The following is a 17,418-nucleotide window of genomic DNA, read 5'->3' on the forward strand; positions in this document are numbered from 1 at the left end:
ATAGTGTTTTAGTTATTTTTAATGGTACATAAAATTAACATATGTATACATTTATTGGTATAATTTCGGATAGATGAGATACAGAATCTAAAAAAGTACTTGATCTCGGTATTTGACACTCTAAAATTTTATTTGATATTTGAATTTTTGTGAATCCTCGACGTATGGCCAATGTCGAAGATTTCCATCCTCTGTGACGCTTCAAACTAAATATATCACCCCCTGCATTAGCTAGGAGTGTGGCTGAAGTTCTCCGGAAACAATGCCCATGTAGGGCTCATAATCTGGCAGCTTCAAGTGTTTTGCTATCATGCTAGGCATCTTACCAATAGAATTTATGGCGACCACTTGGTTAACACATATTTTATTTTGATATTTTAAAAACAATCTGCGACTGGTATCATTTCTTGGACGAAGAGCTGCGCATTTTCGGAAAATCTCAATATAATTCAAATTTTGCACTGTAAAGACTCGGTCTATGTTTGTTTTTGTATCGGGCACTTTAACAATCAAAACTGAATCTTTATCTTCTATGTTATCGACCGTCATTTTAGTAAGTTCCTCACGGCGGCAAGCACCAGAAATACCGAGTATTAAAACGACCTAAAAGGAAATCGATGGCGATGTTCAGTAATAAAAAATAACATAACATTCCAAGCTCACGCTTTTTTTTCGAAGCAATAATGTGATAATAATAATTTTTAGTGAAATCCCGATTTTAATGTTTATAGAAAAAAATGTTGTTTGCAACTCGGGCGCGAACGACTTTGGTGATCTCGACTAATTTTTCAACTCGGCTACGTCTCGTTAAAAAATTCAAGTATCGATCACCAAAGTAGCACTTCACGCACTAGATACAAAAATAACTATTAATGGGTGATTTCATTCTAAACGTGATTTTAAAATTTATAGACCAACAACAATATTAATTTTTATTTTAGATTAGGTGCCATTGCTATGGACGGAAAATGCAAAGTTTTTGACAATTCTGGTAACGGATATGCCAGATCTGAAGCAATTAGCGCCATCTTTCTGCAAAAGTCGAAAGAAGCCAAACGAATTTACGCTACAGTGCTACATGCGAAAACAAATTGTGATGGGTTTAAGGATTCAGGAATCACGTTTCCATCTAGGAGTATGCAAATGAAACTATTAAAAGAATTATACGAAGAATGTCAATCGGTTAAACCGTACGACCTAAGTTACCTCGAAGCACATGGAACGGGGACTAAAGTGGGCGATCCAGAAGAATTACAAGCCATCGAGGAAGTGTTTTTACCTGAAAGAAAGAGTCCTCTTCTTATTGGATCGGTTAAGTCCAACATTGGGCATTCAGAACCGTCGACAGGATTGTCCTCCATTGCAAAGGTAACACTATTAATGCCCCCTTGCACCCCCATACAGTAGCATAACACTATAAAACATAATAGTCGGAGAGCCGCGTGCAAAAATATGCGAAAGTTTTCTGAAGGTTCATATTTTCAAAATCGATTGCATTTTAGGGTTAAAAAGCAAAGATACAGTCACAAGTTCTAGTTTCGGGTCACCTGGCGCTGAGAAGCGCGCAAAGGCGTAATTTTAATTACCACCTCCAAACTGTTTTCTGAAGGCAGAAAATTTGTGGATAACATTCGAATGCAATGCAAAAATATAACAGTCAGTCATTGCGCGCTTCTCAGCGCCAGGTGTCCCGAAACTGTAACTGCTGACTGTACAGGGTGGTCGAAATTGGTCTGTTTTAACAGAGAAAACCTATTTCCTGACTAGACATTTCCGAGATACGGTTAATGGCGTAAACCGCCTGTTGATATTTTCACTGCCAACAGAGATACGGGGTCTTTTTTAACTTTTTACCATTTTGAAAATTGCCCATAACTTTTTTATTTCGCGGAATAATAAAATTCTGTAAAAACGTTCTTAAGGAACTTTTTTAAGCACAATCCAGTGGCGTAGTCAGTTTTTTTCCATGCTTGCTCTTTTTGTCAGAAATAATAAAAAATATAATTTTTTAAATGGAAATCATAGCTGGCTACGAACTTAAAAAAAATGCTGCCGTTTAACCCTTTCGAACGATATAAAGTTATGGGTATCTAGTTCTAAGAATGAGATAAATATTAGATTTTTTTATATTTATATCGAAGCGGGCCTTGATTTTGTGTTGACCTATTTGCCTAGATATTTTTTATCACAATTTAATATTCTATATTATTAGTTATCTGCATAATTAAAAACTTTTGGTAAATTAGCATTCTATATTAGTATTAGTAATTACAATTGAAATCGATACAATAAACAAAGAACAAAATTAAAAAACGTATTTTTTGAGTGACGAATTTAGTTTTCTAAAAAAATCATCAAAGATGTTCAAACTGAGCACCTCCTTTTTGGGCACACAATAAACATCTTTTGCGCACAGAGTTCCAACGATTTATTATGCGAACTGGTGTAATAAGTCCAAAAACTTGCCTAGTAGCCTTCTGCAATTCTTCTCTCGTCCCAATGGTTCTTTCCTTATATATATAAGGTCTTTTAATTTCCCCCCTAAAAAAGTCGAAAGGAGTTAAATCACAGGATCTAGGAGGCCCTTGTTCCAATCCAATTCTTTCTAAATTCTCCATTTAATAGTTCAGTTGTAACCCAGGCGTTTTAATTGTAATTGGTAATACTATCATAGAAATGTTGATTTACCTTTTCAAAAGTCATTAATTATGCAGAAAAATAATAATATAGAATATTAAATTGTGATAAACAATAATTAGGTAAATATAGTCTAAGAGCTAGCAACGTTTTCGAGAAAGTATTCTAAGACGTCTGGCTCTTTGATATATCTTTTATTATGCTCTCTGGAACAACGTGCAGGCCGTCTGGCTGCCGATACACGTTGCGTTCACTACTGCGCATCCAAAGAAGATTCTCTACATTTTACTTAGCGCTTTAAATCCTAGTATTGAATAAAAATCGAGCAAGTCTCCATTAGCTCGGCGCGTAGAGCTTTCGCCTATGAAGCGAAGGTCAGTGGTTCGATACCGGCTGGGGGTGCAACATTTTAATTTTTTTTTTCGTTTTTATTCTGATAGTAAAATATTTTTTTTATGGGTTTATGATCCGTAGTGTATATAAGTAGAATTTGATACTTTCATTTGTTTTAAAGGATTATTGGGGTAATTAATTATTAGATAGGTTTAGGATGGTCTGGATGCCGCGCCGGTAGGTTGCGTTCACTACTGCGCATCATATGGGTACAGGGTGTCTCATTTTCGTGCGTTTTTTGGGATTTCGGATATCTGGGATTTCTCGTTTATGAGTGGAGATACAATGATGCGTTTTTTTTTCACATTACTTTGCTAGTTTTTTATGTAACTAATTATTCTACCCCTAGATTTGCGCATTTTCTACACATTAACATTAATTAATCTTGTTTAAAAAGTATTATTATTTTATTTAATTTAATTTAACCAGATAATTTTCTTTTTCCATCGTTATCTTAACAAACTGAACTGAAAATAAACTTGTGTAGCTTTTAGATAACAATTTGTTAAAAAAAGTATTATTAAAATGATTATTAAAATAATAAACAGCTGAAAAAATATTTTGAAAAAAGACAGGCAGAAATTACCTTAATAAAGCATTAAAATGTTAATTTTTTTATATTATGTTTAAATCTTTAAAATGAAATTATAAACGAGAAATCCCAAAAAACGCGCAAAAATGGGACACCCTGTATACATGTGATACGCAGTAGTGAACGCAACCTACCGGCGCGGCAGCCAGACCATCCTAAACCTGCCTAATAATTAATTACCACAATAATCCTTCAAAACAAATGAAAGTATCAAGTTCTACTTATATACACTACGGATCATAAACCCATAAGTGCCATCCGCTCTGGTGATAAAAAATATTTAATACTTTACTATCAGAATATAAACGAAAAAAAAAATAAAAAAGTTGCACTCCCAGCCGGTATCAAACCACTGACCTTCGATTCATAGGCGAAAGCTCTACGCGCCGAGCTAATGGGGACTTGCTCGATTTTTATTCAATACTAGAATTTAAAGAGCTAAGTAAAAAATAGAGGATCTTCTTTCTTCTTTGGATGCGCAGTAGTGAACGCAACGGGTATCGGCAGCCAGATGAGCCGCATACTGTTCCAGAGACCATAATAAAAGATATATCAAAGAGCCAGACGTCTTAAAATACTTGTTTTCCCGACGTTGCTAGCTCTCGTACTATTAGGTCAACTCCAAATCAAGGCCCGTTTCGATACGAAGATAAAAAACCTAACATTTTTCTCATTCTTAGAAATAAATACACATAACTTTATATTGTTCGAAAGCGTTAAACGCCAGTATTTTTTTAAGTTCATAGCCAACTATGATTTCCATTTAAAAAAAGTTATGGGCAATTTTCCAAATGGTAAAAAATTAAAAAAAAAACCGTATCTCAGTTGGCAGTGAAAATATCAACAGACGGTTTACGCCATTAAATGTGTCTCAGAAATCGAGACCATGACATCTATGTCGGTTTTGCTCTATCTAGTCAGGAAATAGGTTTTCTCTGTTAAAACAGACCAGTTTCAACCACACTGTACCTTTGGTTTTTAACACTAAAATGCAACTGATTTTGAAAATGTGGGCCTTCAGAAAACTCTTGCATATTTTTGCACCCTGCTCTTGGACTCTACCTCAATTGTAACTAAGATTTGTATTTCCGTTTACTATAGCTTATTGCGTTTACGCTTTTATTAAAAACCGATTGTTAAACAAAAGGTTCCTGTAATTTTAGAACTGCTGTTTGGAAAAAGGTACGAAATATCAGTTTGCCACAGTGCATAAAACACGTAACAGTTTTTTTCTGATTTACACAGCAATGACGTTTCAGAAAGCTACATCACTCTTTGTTATCAAGTAGATACTACAAATAGATATCCTAAAAGACACAATTTATTGTTAATCTCCGATATTTGTCCTATTATAGGTAATTATAGGATACGAAACTGGGTACATAGCACCTAATCTACACTTTAGAACTCCTAGGGAAGGTATAAAGTCGCTAATGGATGGTAGGTTGAAAGTAGTTACAGATAAAACGGAATTTAAGGATGACAGATGCTTAGTAGGTAGGTAGAAGTATCTCGTAGGTATGACGGAAATGTATTTTCTTATTAAGAGTAGTATCACTTCCTAAAACACTAACGTATAAGCTAATCATTAGAAACTATTTTAAATGTATTGCTTAGGAATCAACAGCTTTGGATTAGGAGGTGCTAATTGTCACATACTACTCCAACCAAATACTAAGAAAAAAGTAAACCAGGGTAGACCATCTGACAATATACCTAGATTGATTTGTGCTAGTGGTAGGACGCCCAATGCAGTGAACATTCTTTTGGATAGTGTTATACAAAATCAATTTGATGCGGAGCATATCAGGTTGCTTCAAGACGTTTTTAGGTACATAACATAATTAAATATACAGGGTTGTTCACCACATACGACACGGAATATTGTAGCTAAACGATTAGATTTTTACAAATTGTAAATTTTGGGTTCGTTGAAGGTGTATTAGAGCTACAATTTAAAAATATTTTTACAAGATACAGAGTGTCCCAAATAAGTAAAAAATATTATAGTTGTATTTTTTTAAATGGAACACCTTGTATATTATTCTATTTTTAGATTCTACGGTTGAAATCAAGGTAAATTTGATTAAGGTTTATCACACTTAAACCTTACCGTTTTTGAAATATTTTCAATTTTATGAAATTGCAGTAAAAAAATTAAGGCTTTATTTCTCCAAGGGTATCAAAGTTTTTAATACTAAATATTTACTGAAGATTATTTATTGATCAGATATTGTGTTGCAATAATAAAAATTTTACTACCTTATACAGAGTGTCCAAAAATTTATATTAAATAATTACTAGCTTTAAACGGCAATAACTTGTTTAATTTAAATGGAACACCCTATATATTTTACGTGAATCAGATGCACAATGTAGTTGTCTATCAAATTGTATTGTTCCATTTTTTTACCCATCTCTTCAAGTTTTCGTAGAAAATGCATTTTCTTATAATTTAGGCCTCATTTATCACTATACCCATGGAATATTGACATTTTAGCTTATTTTTAACGATGTGACAAATTTTCAAAGGGTACAGGTACTAATATTGTCGAGATAGTTCGCTTAGTTAATTAAAAAATAAAAATAAAACTGTTTAAATATTTTTTGTTAAAGAGTACCAATTAATATGATCCCAGTATTCAAACTACATTAAATTGACTGTTTAAAGTAATAACTGTTCCAAATACTAAAAAACTGAATTTTATGTGTGTATTAGACAGTGTGGTAAAAAGTAACACCTTATAAATTTTATTTCATTTATTGACGAATGCTTATTTATAAAAACAGAGACATTCATTTTCATAACTTATTATTATATTGATTTCTGAGCCAAATCCACATTTATTTAGAATAATTTATTAATTAAAACAATTTACAAGTATGTAACTAACTTTTGGTGTTTTTTTATAGGAAATAATGGTGATATATTTAATTCGTATACTCTTTTACAAAGATTTAAATAGTTTTTTTGTATGCAAATGGGCTTGCAATATTTACCACCTGTATATTTTGTACATATTATGGTGCTATAAAAAAATCTGAAATGTCAATATTCCATGGGTATAGTGATAAATGAGGTCAAAATTATAAGAAAATGCATTTTCTACGAAAACCTCAAGAGATGGGTGAAAAATGGTATAATACAATTTCATAGACAATTACATTGTATATCTGATTCATGTAAAATATATAGGGTGTTCCATTTAAATTAAACAAGTTATTGCCGTTTAAAGCTAGTAATTATTTAATATAAATTTTTGGACACTCTGTATAAGGTAGTAAAATTTTTATTATTGCAACACAATATCTGATCAATAAATAATCTTCAGTAAATATTTAGTATGAAAAACTTTGATACAGAGGAGGTCGTTTTTTGGGAGAAATAAAGCCTTAAAATTTTTACTACAATTTTATAAAATTGAAAATATTTCAAAAACGGTAAGGTTTAAGTGTGATAAACCTTAATCAAATTTACCTTTATTTCAATCGTAGAATCTAAAAATAGAATAATATACAGGGTGTTCCATTTAAAAAAATACAACTATAATATTTTTTACTTATTTGGGACACTCTGTATCAAAAATATTTTTAAATTGTAGTTCTAATAGATCTTCAACGAACCCAAAACTTACAATTTGTAAAAATCTAATCGTTTAGCTACAATACTCCGTGTCGTATGTGGTGAACAACCCTGTATACCGGGAGCGTCTCAAAAGTGGGTCACCCTTATAACTTTTTTATTTTATCAGATAAAAAAAACAAAGATAAAGATTTGGTATGTTGGTATATGACATAAATTGGGATTCATTGACATATATTCAATTGTTTTTGGTTATTTCCTGTTTCACCGGAAATGACAACAACTTTTGATTTTTAAATAGCACCCTCGGTATATTTTTACTTTATTTGATAGAAAGTAATACTCTGAATAGAATGACATATCATATGGTCATATGTCAACTTTTGATATTTTCGATTAAAAAAATCGTATTTTAAATTTCAATCTAGAGTGTCAAGGCTGTGTTAAAAACGCTCATTTGTACACAAGGAGCCTTGGAAAAATAGAGTTCAGCGTTTAATATTTTTCGTCTCTTGTTCTGGCCGGTTAAAGGATGCCCAAATCGTATTTTTAATCATATATCAATTTTTTCAAATGGAACAAAGGTTTAGAAAAAAATAGCGTATTTGGAAAAATAATTTTCGTACAAATAATTTGGTAAAACACACTTGGTATTTCGAGTCAAATTGTCGTTATGAACCTCATGTTACAATTTCAACTAAACCATATGCGAAAATGTCCAAAGCTGACATATGATATGTCATTCTATTCACAGTGTCATTTTCTATATATATAATAAAGTAAAAGAAATATTAATGATGTCATTTAAAAATCAAAAGTTGTAGTCATTTTCGGTGAAACAGGAAGTGACCAAAAACAATTGAATACGGCAATCAATCGGGGTGAGCCACTTTTAAGACGATTCCGGTAACATTAACTTTTCTACAGTTTTGAAATTATTTACAATATTAATAATTTGTAGTAATTCACTACTGAGCCACAAAACACTATTGGTTAAATAGAAATAATTCTGTCGTATAATTAATATTTTCAAATTTATCTCAATATTTTATTTTCCTATAGCAAGGATATAAGTGCTCACCACTATGGAGGTTATTTATTAGCCTCTAAATTTGGACAAAAAGCAAGATCACAGACCTATTTTGATTCCACGTCAGCTCCTTTACTGATATGCTTTGGTGTTATTGACGAAACATCTACAAAAAATATAAAAGAATTTTTGGAAGTACCCATATTTGCTGAAGTTCTGGATAAGTAAGTTAAAACTAACTAATTATATAGTTGTCATTACTGCACATAAAGAAGAAAAATTACGACAATATTACTTTGAAATGAAACTATATGTCTTATTTCTGTTTATTTCACATAGATGCATGTTCTTTAATGGATATTTTCAAGTATTCTTAAATAATAATATTGATTCATGTTAATTTTTTTTGTCTTTCATATAAATATAACTAAACCCAGTGGCGGTTGATGCCAGTTACCGCTTTATATTTTTCTTTCGTCTATGCATTTTGTGACCGTTTTGATCGAAAAACAAAATACAAAACTCCTAAACAAAATACAAAAAACAAAATAGTTTGTTAGTTTCTTCACAACCACATAACCATCATACAGGGTGGCTCATCGAAAACGTTCCGCAAGGCATAACGGCCAGGGTTTTTTCAGAAAATCCAAAAACACATCAATTTTGTTTGTGAAAGGGACAACTGTTGCCCTAAAAATGATTGCAAAATCTTCAACCCTCTAAGCGGGGGTGTCATCCCCCGACTTTTTTCAAACGGGAAGGGGGGTCAAGTAGGCCGCAATGAAGAGAGCTTTTTATTCTCTATATTTTCCCGCTTCGTTTTTGAAAATCGGTAGAGTCATTGAGAAAATATGAAGGATTGAAATTTGAAAAGTTTATTTAAACATTTATCAGAGTAAATGATAAGGATAAATTCCTTTGACCAATTTGCTGTTTTTTTCTTATTATATCTAGATGTTCAGGCATGTTTTCACTTGCCACAAGGTTGAACGATCAGGTGCGGTAGTTTCTAGATAGTTGTTCTGTGACTTGTGCGTTGAAGTTCTTCTCAATATCGTTAAACTTTTTAACAATTATGATGTACTCACTTGCAGAAAAAGTGGAAATAATCGTACTTTATTTTAAAAATAATGAATGTGGCAATCGGGTTGCGCAGATATTCAATGAACGCCATCCTGACAAACACCTTTATGGCAAAATTGTTGGCGAGTTAGTAGCAAAATTTCGTGAAACTGGTTCCGTTATGAATAAAAAGAGGCAGAGGGAAAATCCTGTAGTAAATGAAGCTATGGAGGTATTCGTATTGGGCCAAGTTGCCATGGATAGTACGCTGAGTACAAGAAAATTAGCCAATGAGACCGGCGTGAAACGTACAAGTGTCCAAAGGATATTAAAAAACACACAAGTTCCACCCATGGTACAAAGAATACAAGGTATGATCGATAGCGGCTCCAATTTCGTTCAGTTCGCGCATAACACCTGTGACGTCACTAGGAAAATAATGAATAAATAAAAAATAAAGAAAGTTGACAGGAGATCTGCATTTTTGAGGTTATGGTTAAGAATTGTTTATTTTTAAGACTTTTTAGTTCGTTTAATTTAATAATTACTAAAACCAGCAGTTCCAAAAATATATTTAAAAATAATAATTATCTATTAACATGGATTTGGACGATAATAGGTAAAAATAGTAAATTTATTTCTATATTCGGTATAAAATTGTTTATTAGGTTTTTAGTTTGCGATGTTTATGGTAAATAATTTTCATTTTTATTGCCTCTGAATTCACATGAGGACAGAGATGAGGATATCTATGGAAAAGTAACCACAAGAGGAATTGTTAGATCATTTAAAAAATGTTGGATAGTTTATTGTTTCCCATCGAAAAGTAGAAAATGCTAATGCAGATGAACGTATTGTAATTGTGATAGAAGTAATTCCAAGGGTGAAGTTTATTATAATTAGTGGAAGTAATACCAAGGGTGAAGTTTATTATAATTAGTGACCTGTGCTTCTTTTTATATGTAGATGTTTCTGGTTTTGAGAATAAATCGGTTGAACGACACCCAAAATTTAAAGGAAATATTTGCATACCCAGAATATGCCAATCAAGGGTTATATAGCTCAAATTTGCTTTAATGGTAGGCAATTATTCAATGCAAATTAACTTTTTAAGTGACTGAAATATTAAATAGTTTACAATATGGTATATCACTAAAACTATATTACTTTTAGGTAAAATTAGGGCCCGATACATTTCAAAAAGTAGAATATTATTTTATATTAAATGAGGTATTGTACTAACAATCAATTTATATTAATAACGGAGATTAAAAAATAACAGAATAAATAGTTCTTTTTTTTTATACTACAAAAATAAACTATAGAATACCACAGTATTTAAAGAAATAAATAAAAAGTGATGTTCCGGCCGAGATTTGAACTCCGGTCTCTCCCTTCCTAGCCCGACTCCTTATGCACTGCTCCACAGTAACTTGCTTAGCGATAATTCAATGACGGTATATAAACAAAAAAAAAAACAGGTTTATAACAATATCTTGACGATTTAAACTGGCGCGCGAAGCGTGCTGACCAATAGCGCCTGTTATCACCTGTGACATAGCGACCAACCTGCGCAATATCATACCTTGTATTCTTTGTACCATGAGTTCCACCCGTACAGAATTCAGTTGGTACAAGAACTCAACGAAGACGATTTTGATCGTCGCGGGCTGATATTTTTGGAAATTCTATTGTAGGTCAGTTTAACGATATTGAGACCGCACCTGGTCGTTCAACCTTGTGGCAAGTGAAAAAATGCGTAAACATCTAGAAATAATAAGAAAAAAACAGCAAATTGGTCGAAGGAATTTATCCTTATCATTTATTCTGATAAATGTTTAAATAAACTTTTCAAATTTCAATCCTTCATATTTTCTCAACGACTCGATCGATTTTCAAAAACGAGGCGGGGAAATATAGAGAATAGAAAGATCTTTTCATTGCGGCACCACTTGACCCCCCTTCCCATTTGAAAAAAGTTGGGGGATGACACCCCCGCTCAGAGGGTTAAAGATTTTGCAATCATTTTTGGGGCAAAAGTTGTACCACTCACAAACAAAATTGACGTGTTTTTGGATTTTTTGAAAAAAGAAATACCCTGGCCGTTATGCCTTGCGCAACGTTTTCGATGGGCCACCCTGTACATAATTTAACTAACTAACTAATAGAACACACTTAACAAAACGTTTGTTTACAGAATACACCTGATGCTTAAACCGAAGAACCTTAATATTAAAAATATAATCCTGAGGGATAACACCAAATCACCTTTCAACACCATTCTTACTAATGTTGTGTTACAATTGTCTATGTGCGATACTCTAAGAGCTCTTCAAATCGCTCCTACAAAAATCTTTGGCGTTAATAAAGATTTATCTCTGGGTGGTTTGGCATGTGCCTATTTTGATCGTGCTCTAAGTCTGGAAGAAGTTGTCCAGTTGGCCTACGTCATTGGTTCTTTGATGAAGGCCGCAAAGAAAAGTAGTATCGCAGAATTGTATGACGTAATTCAGCAAGACGAACATTATGGTAAGAGATATTTTTAATTAAATATAAAAAATTAAAAACGATATACAGGGTGCTACAAAATCGAGGTACGAGCATTGGTATCTCGGAAACAGTGATAGATACAAAGATGGTTAAATTGGGGCAAAGCTGCTCCTTGAGATGTTCACCAAGATGGCCATCAAAGAAGATTTAAAAATTTCAAGTGTTGCTAAGTTTTTTTGAAAAAAAAACGGATCTTTTTGAAAGTCAATTTTATTTTTTCCTGTCGTTACTTTTCAGAAAATCAAAAAACTGATTGCAGATTCTCATAGCCACTTATTAGGACAATTTGATAGTATTTTTAGATTTTCAAATTAGCTGACAATTCGTGAGATACAGAGGCCAACTTAATTTTTTTAAATACGAACCTGAATTTTTTATTTAAGGTTTTGAAAGAACTGGTTCTCCTGAGTACAATGATATGCTAAATTTGATACTTGTTTTTGTTTTGGGTACCCTAACAATAACAAAACTGTTTAATTATTATTTAAAATAATTTCCAGTTCGACTCTTGTTTTTTAATTTATTTAATCTGATTATATTCATCGCAACAATATTGATCAGCGCTAATTAATATTGAATACAGAAAAGCAAGCCAAGTAAAAGATTCCAATAAATACTATCCAGGTCAGCAATTTAAAGATATTATTTTTAACTTTTTTATTGTGAATTTGAAAGCTCAGTATACGACTTAATAATATGGATAATATCAATCGTAGTTATTATAAATAAATCAACTTCTACAAACTAGTTTCTAATCGAAATATATTGATTTCACTTTTATGAATAATGTCAAGTAATGCCCCCCCCCCCCAGCCCCTTGGCGACATGTTTACGAACCCCGCTGGCCATTATACTGATAATCTACCCTTTCCAATCCATCTTCCGGGGAAATGCTTCGATTGTTTATGTTATATTATATTATTTATGTTACTTATTTATTTCTTTTTATTTATATTATTTTATTGCATTTATTATTATTTTATATTATTTTATTGCATTTGATTTTCTGTATTCAATGTTTACCCCACGTCATTGTTAAATTTGAAAGCTTAACAGTATTGTAACGATGAATAGATTAAATATTAAAAAAAAACAGAGCCGGACTTGAAATTTTTTAAACAAATTATGTTCAAATGTCCGAAACAAAAAAAAAATAAGTGTGGCATATCATTGTACTCAGGAGACCGACTTCTTTCAAAACCTAAAATAAAAAATGCAGGTCCGTATTTAAAAAAATTAAGTTGGCCTCTGTATCTCACAAATTATCAGCTAATTAAAAATCGAAAAATACCATTAGATAGCCCTAATAAAGTGGCTATGGGAGTGTGCAATTAGTTTTTTGATTTTCTAAAAACTAACAACAGGAAAAAATTAAATAGATTTAAAAAAAAACTATTTTTCCAAAAAACTCAGCAATCCTTGATATTTTTAAAAAAATTTTGATGGCATCTTGGTGAAAATCCTAAAGCGCAACTTTGTCGCAATTTAACCATGTTCGTATCTATTACGGTTACCGAGATACCAGTGCTCGTACCCCGAATTTGTAGCACCCTGTATATGTGTCTGTTCCAAGGTTTTAACGTGAGTGAAAATATATTGAAAATATATTCATATTGAATATTTTTTCGGTATGAAATTAATTAATAATTGTCGGACTGTGATAATTACAATTATCTTTAAGCCAAAAGGGAAAGCTTTTTTTATTCCAGTTTATTGGCGCACCTATATTCTTCGCTATTTATTTAGAAGAAATATGAATTTTTCTTCTTCGGGTTCCATCTCCTAATGGAGGTTGGAAATCATTATGGCAATTCTAACCTTGTTAACGGCTCCTCTGAATAACGGGTTTGAACTCATTCCAAACCATTCTTTCAAATTCTTGAGCCATGATGTTCTTCTTCTTTCTTGGCTTCTTCTGCCCTTTATCTTTCCTTCTATTATGTTCGGCAGCAGGGCATATTTAGGTCCTCTCATTATATGTCCAAAGTACTCAAGTTTTCTCTTTTTAAGAGTGTTAATCACTTCTTTGTCCTTCTGAATTCTGCGTCGCAGTTCTACATTTGTAACCTTGTCAGTCCATGCAATCCTCAGCATACGCCGATAACACCATCTTTCGAATGCCTCAAGCTTCTCCATTTCGGCCGTTTTAAGTGTCCAAGCCCCTGAACCATAGAGTAGAGTTGCAAATATGCAACCCCTTAGCATTCTTAATCTAAGCTTTAAGTTGATGCACAATGCACAGACATTTTTTGAGTTTTACAAAGGATGCTCTGGCTATTTCTATTCGAGTTTTTATTTCTGCTGATCCAAGTTTTCGATCAACCAACTGCCTAGATATTTATATTTTTGTACTCTCTCCATACGTGTATCATCTATTAGAACATTGGCTTGGACATCTTCTCTCTTAGTGATTATCATAAATTTAGTTTTCTTAGGGGGTTCATTTTCAGGCCATAGACTCTACACGTGTTGTTTAGTCTTTGTAGAAGTGTTTGCAGACCCTGCTATTCCACGTTGTCTGCTATAAGGACGGTATCGTGAAATCGAAATATGAATAACATTTGAAAAACAATCAACTAATTTTTCTACCATTAATTAATTATATGAAATTTTTAGCCATCCAATATATTAGCTGGCAAATTATATAACATTTGAAATTTATCTTTTAGCAAGAGATTTCGAAGATATTTTGGATAATATCATTACCAAGCCTATAATTTTAAGCGATAATGTAATTGTTGATTCATATTCTGCAAAAATTGATTACAACTATATCATAAATTCTTTAAAATATGACGATGTTCCACAAGAAATTCAGGGTTTTGTCAAAAGTTCAGGTATTTTATTTGAAATTGGAAATGGTGATATAGATCTTCTATTAAAGCCTTCTAAAAAGAACTTATCTGTAGTAAGTCGAGGAGGATTAAATGAGTTCCTAATGTCCATTGGAAGGTAATGTATAGATTTTTTAAAGGTAGTAGACAAAGCTTCATTTAATATAAAAGTCTTATGTCAAACATCTATTGTGTTTATAACCTTATTTACACAACTAGCATGTTTTATATTTTATATTATTTTCCAGAAACTAAAGTTAAATATCTCTAACTACAAAATTTAGATATTGTAAGTTGTTTTAATTTCATACACCTTGCGAACGACAGCTCTTCATCGATACAACAGTCGTGGGTTCGTTGGTTTTGCCAATCGCCAAGTCATTATAATTAATACGGGAATAAAGATGTCTAATATTGATACTAACAATTTGTAACAAAATTATAGAAAGGGTGCTTAAAGAGAAACTAAATAAAATAAACTGACTTAGATTTACATGAGATCTTAGAACTTTCGATAGTGGAAGAATAGTATTGCGAGATTTGGCATATTTTATATGTTTTGTTTTATATTTTTTTATATGTTTTTGATGTTATCATTAATATATTTTTGTAGGTTATTCTCCTACTTTTTTCTTGGGAAATATATAATTAAAAATAATATTAAAGGAGTTTATCTAGCAATAATTCATAAAAGAGGTAACAAAGCAATGATATTTTTAAATGTCCGGAGTGCAGTAGGCAGATAACATCACGTATCGGGCCTTTCAGTCACAGAAAAGCTCATGAAAGAAAACGCCTTGCGTGACCATCTTCTGATGCGTGTCAAATACTCGTCAGCGAGTAATGGCAGTATGTATGTAGTAAACTTTGAATTATTATAATAATTCAAACCAAACATAAAAAATAACCTAAAAATCAGAATTTGAAGTTTGTAACTCTTCTAGAAGTATCTTAGAATTTTGATGACGGAGAGTGAGTTACTGTCGAAGTCAAAGAAGTTTGAGTAGCATTAATTAATAATCCTTAAATTATTGTTGTTACATTCATATACAAATAAAATCAAAAGAGATCGCTCCGATTAATTCTAATTTTCTCCCTTTTTCTCGATTGGAAAGTCAATTACCGTTGGCGGCTAGACAACTAACTTTTAATCCAGGATATTTTGAGATTTTTATTTTTTTCCTTTGGTTATAATCTTAGTTCTTATAAACATTTAATATAATAAATATAAGCATTTTTTTTAAGACATAGTACCGTAGAATTTTGATGATGTGTCAGTGAGTTAATGTCGAAATTAAAGAAATTTGAATAGCAATAATTCTTAAACTATGAGGTATAATTACCAGATATTTAAGTAATCTAGCCAGCTATAGTATGCCCTCTGCCCTCATGTTTAGTTAAAATTAATATTCTTTCTTTAACTAAAACGAAGTTACAGAGTGATCAAAAATGCTGTTAATACCTTCGAGAAAAGGATGGTACAGCTGTGCCCCTATATAATATTAAATCGTTTACTTAGTCTAATTTAATTCATACGTTGCTTTACGAGTTTCCTTAGGAATGTTATGGGTAAAATTACCACAAGATCAACAAAAACAAGAACGAAAACTTCTAGCACAACCTGTAATATATCGGGATCATTATTGAATTATAAATATTCTAAAAAAATAGATCTTTTGCTAGATGTTGTTATTCCCGAGCGCGATTATATTTATGTAATTTTTAAACATTTTATCTCCTTTTTAGCCGACCATACCAATAGGTATGGTAGGCTATTAGGATCGGCAAAAAAAAAGTTTTTTTAATTTCACTCAAAATGAGTTATTTGGGTCATAAATGACCTAAATACAAAATATTTTCATGGTGTCTGTCTGTCTGTCTGCCGTCTGTAACACTATAGCTCAAAAACCGCTGAACCAATTTTAACCAAATTTGGCACAAAAATAGTGTGGCACCCGAGAATCTGGCCATTAGTTTTTGGTGGGGGTGGGGGGTTGGTAAGGGCCGACCATACCAATAGGTATGGTAGGCTATTAGGATCGGCAAAAAAAGTTTTTTAATTTCACTCAAAATGAGTTATTTGGGTCATAAATGACCTAAATACAAAATATTTTCGTGGTGTCTGTCTGTCTGTCTGTCTGCCGTCTGTAACACGATAGCTCAAAACCGCTGAACCGATTTTAACCAAATTTGGCACAAAAAATACTGTGGCACCGAGAATCTTGCCATTAGTTTTTGGTGGTGGTGGGGGTTGGTAAGGGGGTATAGGAGGGGGTTAAAAATTTTAAAAAATCGTAACTCCAAAATTACAGTAGCTAGCGAAATGCAGTTTCCAAATTAAGATTAGGAATAATATTTGCAACAAAATCCATACATCTATAAAAACTCAAAAGGCTTTTGAGTTTTTATATATGTTTTTTTTTGTTACATCTATCCCTGCCGAAACTGCTTTATCAATCTTGTTGATTCTTTTTTTAAATGAAAGGTATATATGTCTAGATTTGCTATGAAGTATTTTTTAAATTGTTGAATGGCTATTTCTTTGTGTAAATTGACTAAATATTAAAACATACCTGAAAAACACCTACACACAATACCTCCAGAAATAAATTATTTGTCATTGTCAGTGGTTTGTCAGTTAGATTATATATCAAGTTTTTAGATATTTTAAGGATCAGTTCATACAGCCAGATTTAGATACATAAATATCAGAACAAAGGTTCGTTTAAACGACATT

General features: G+C 32.0%; 1 protein-coding gene across 1 annotated transcript in view; it reads left to right on the plus strand.

The window, feature by feature from the left end:
* The window catches only part of LOC115876592 (fatty acid synthase-like), a 66,489-nt gene that overhangs the window by 11,171 nt on the left and 37,900 nt on the right, over positions 1 to 17,418 (plus strand). The window contains 6 exon segments of the mRNA XM_030892412.1: positions 942 to 1,368; positions 4,978 to 5,119; positions 5,240 to 5,453; positions 8,268 to 8,459; positions 11,495 to 11,826; positions 14,517 to 14,755. Of these exon segments, the coding sequence (XP_030748272.1) occupies positions 942 to 1,368; positions 4,978 to 5,119; positions 5,240 to 5,453; positions 8,268 to 8,459; positions 11,495 to 11,826; positions 14,517 to 14,755 (1,546 nt within the window).

This window comes from Sitophilus oryzae, unplaced genomic scaffold (assembly GCF_002938485.1).
Source record: "Sitophilus oryzae breed Bouriz unplaced genomic scaffold, Soryzae_2.0 scaffold_1440_pilon_pilon, whole genome shotgun sequence".
Taxonomy (NCBI): Eukaryota; Metazoa; Arthropoda; class Insecta; order Coleoptera; family Curculionidae; genus Sitophilus; species Sitophilus oryzae.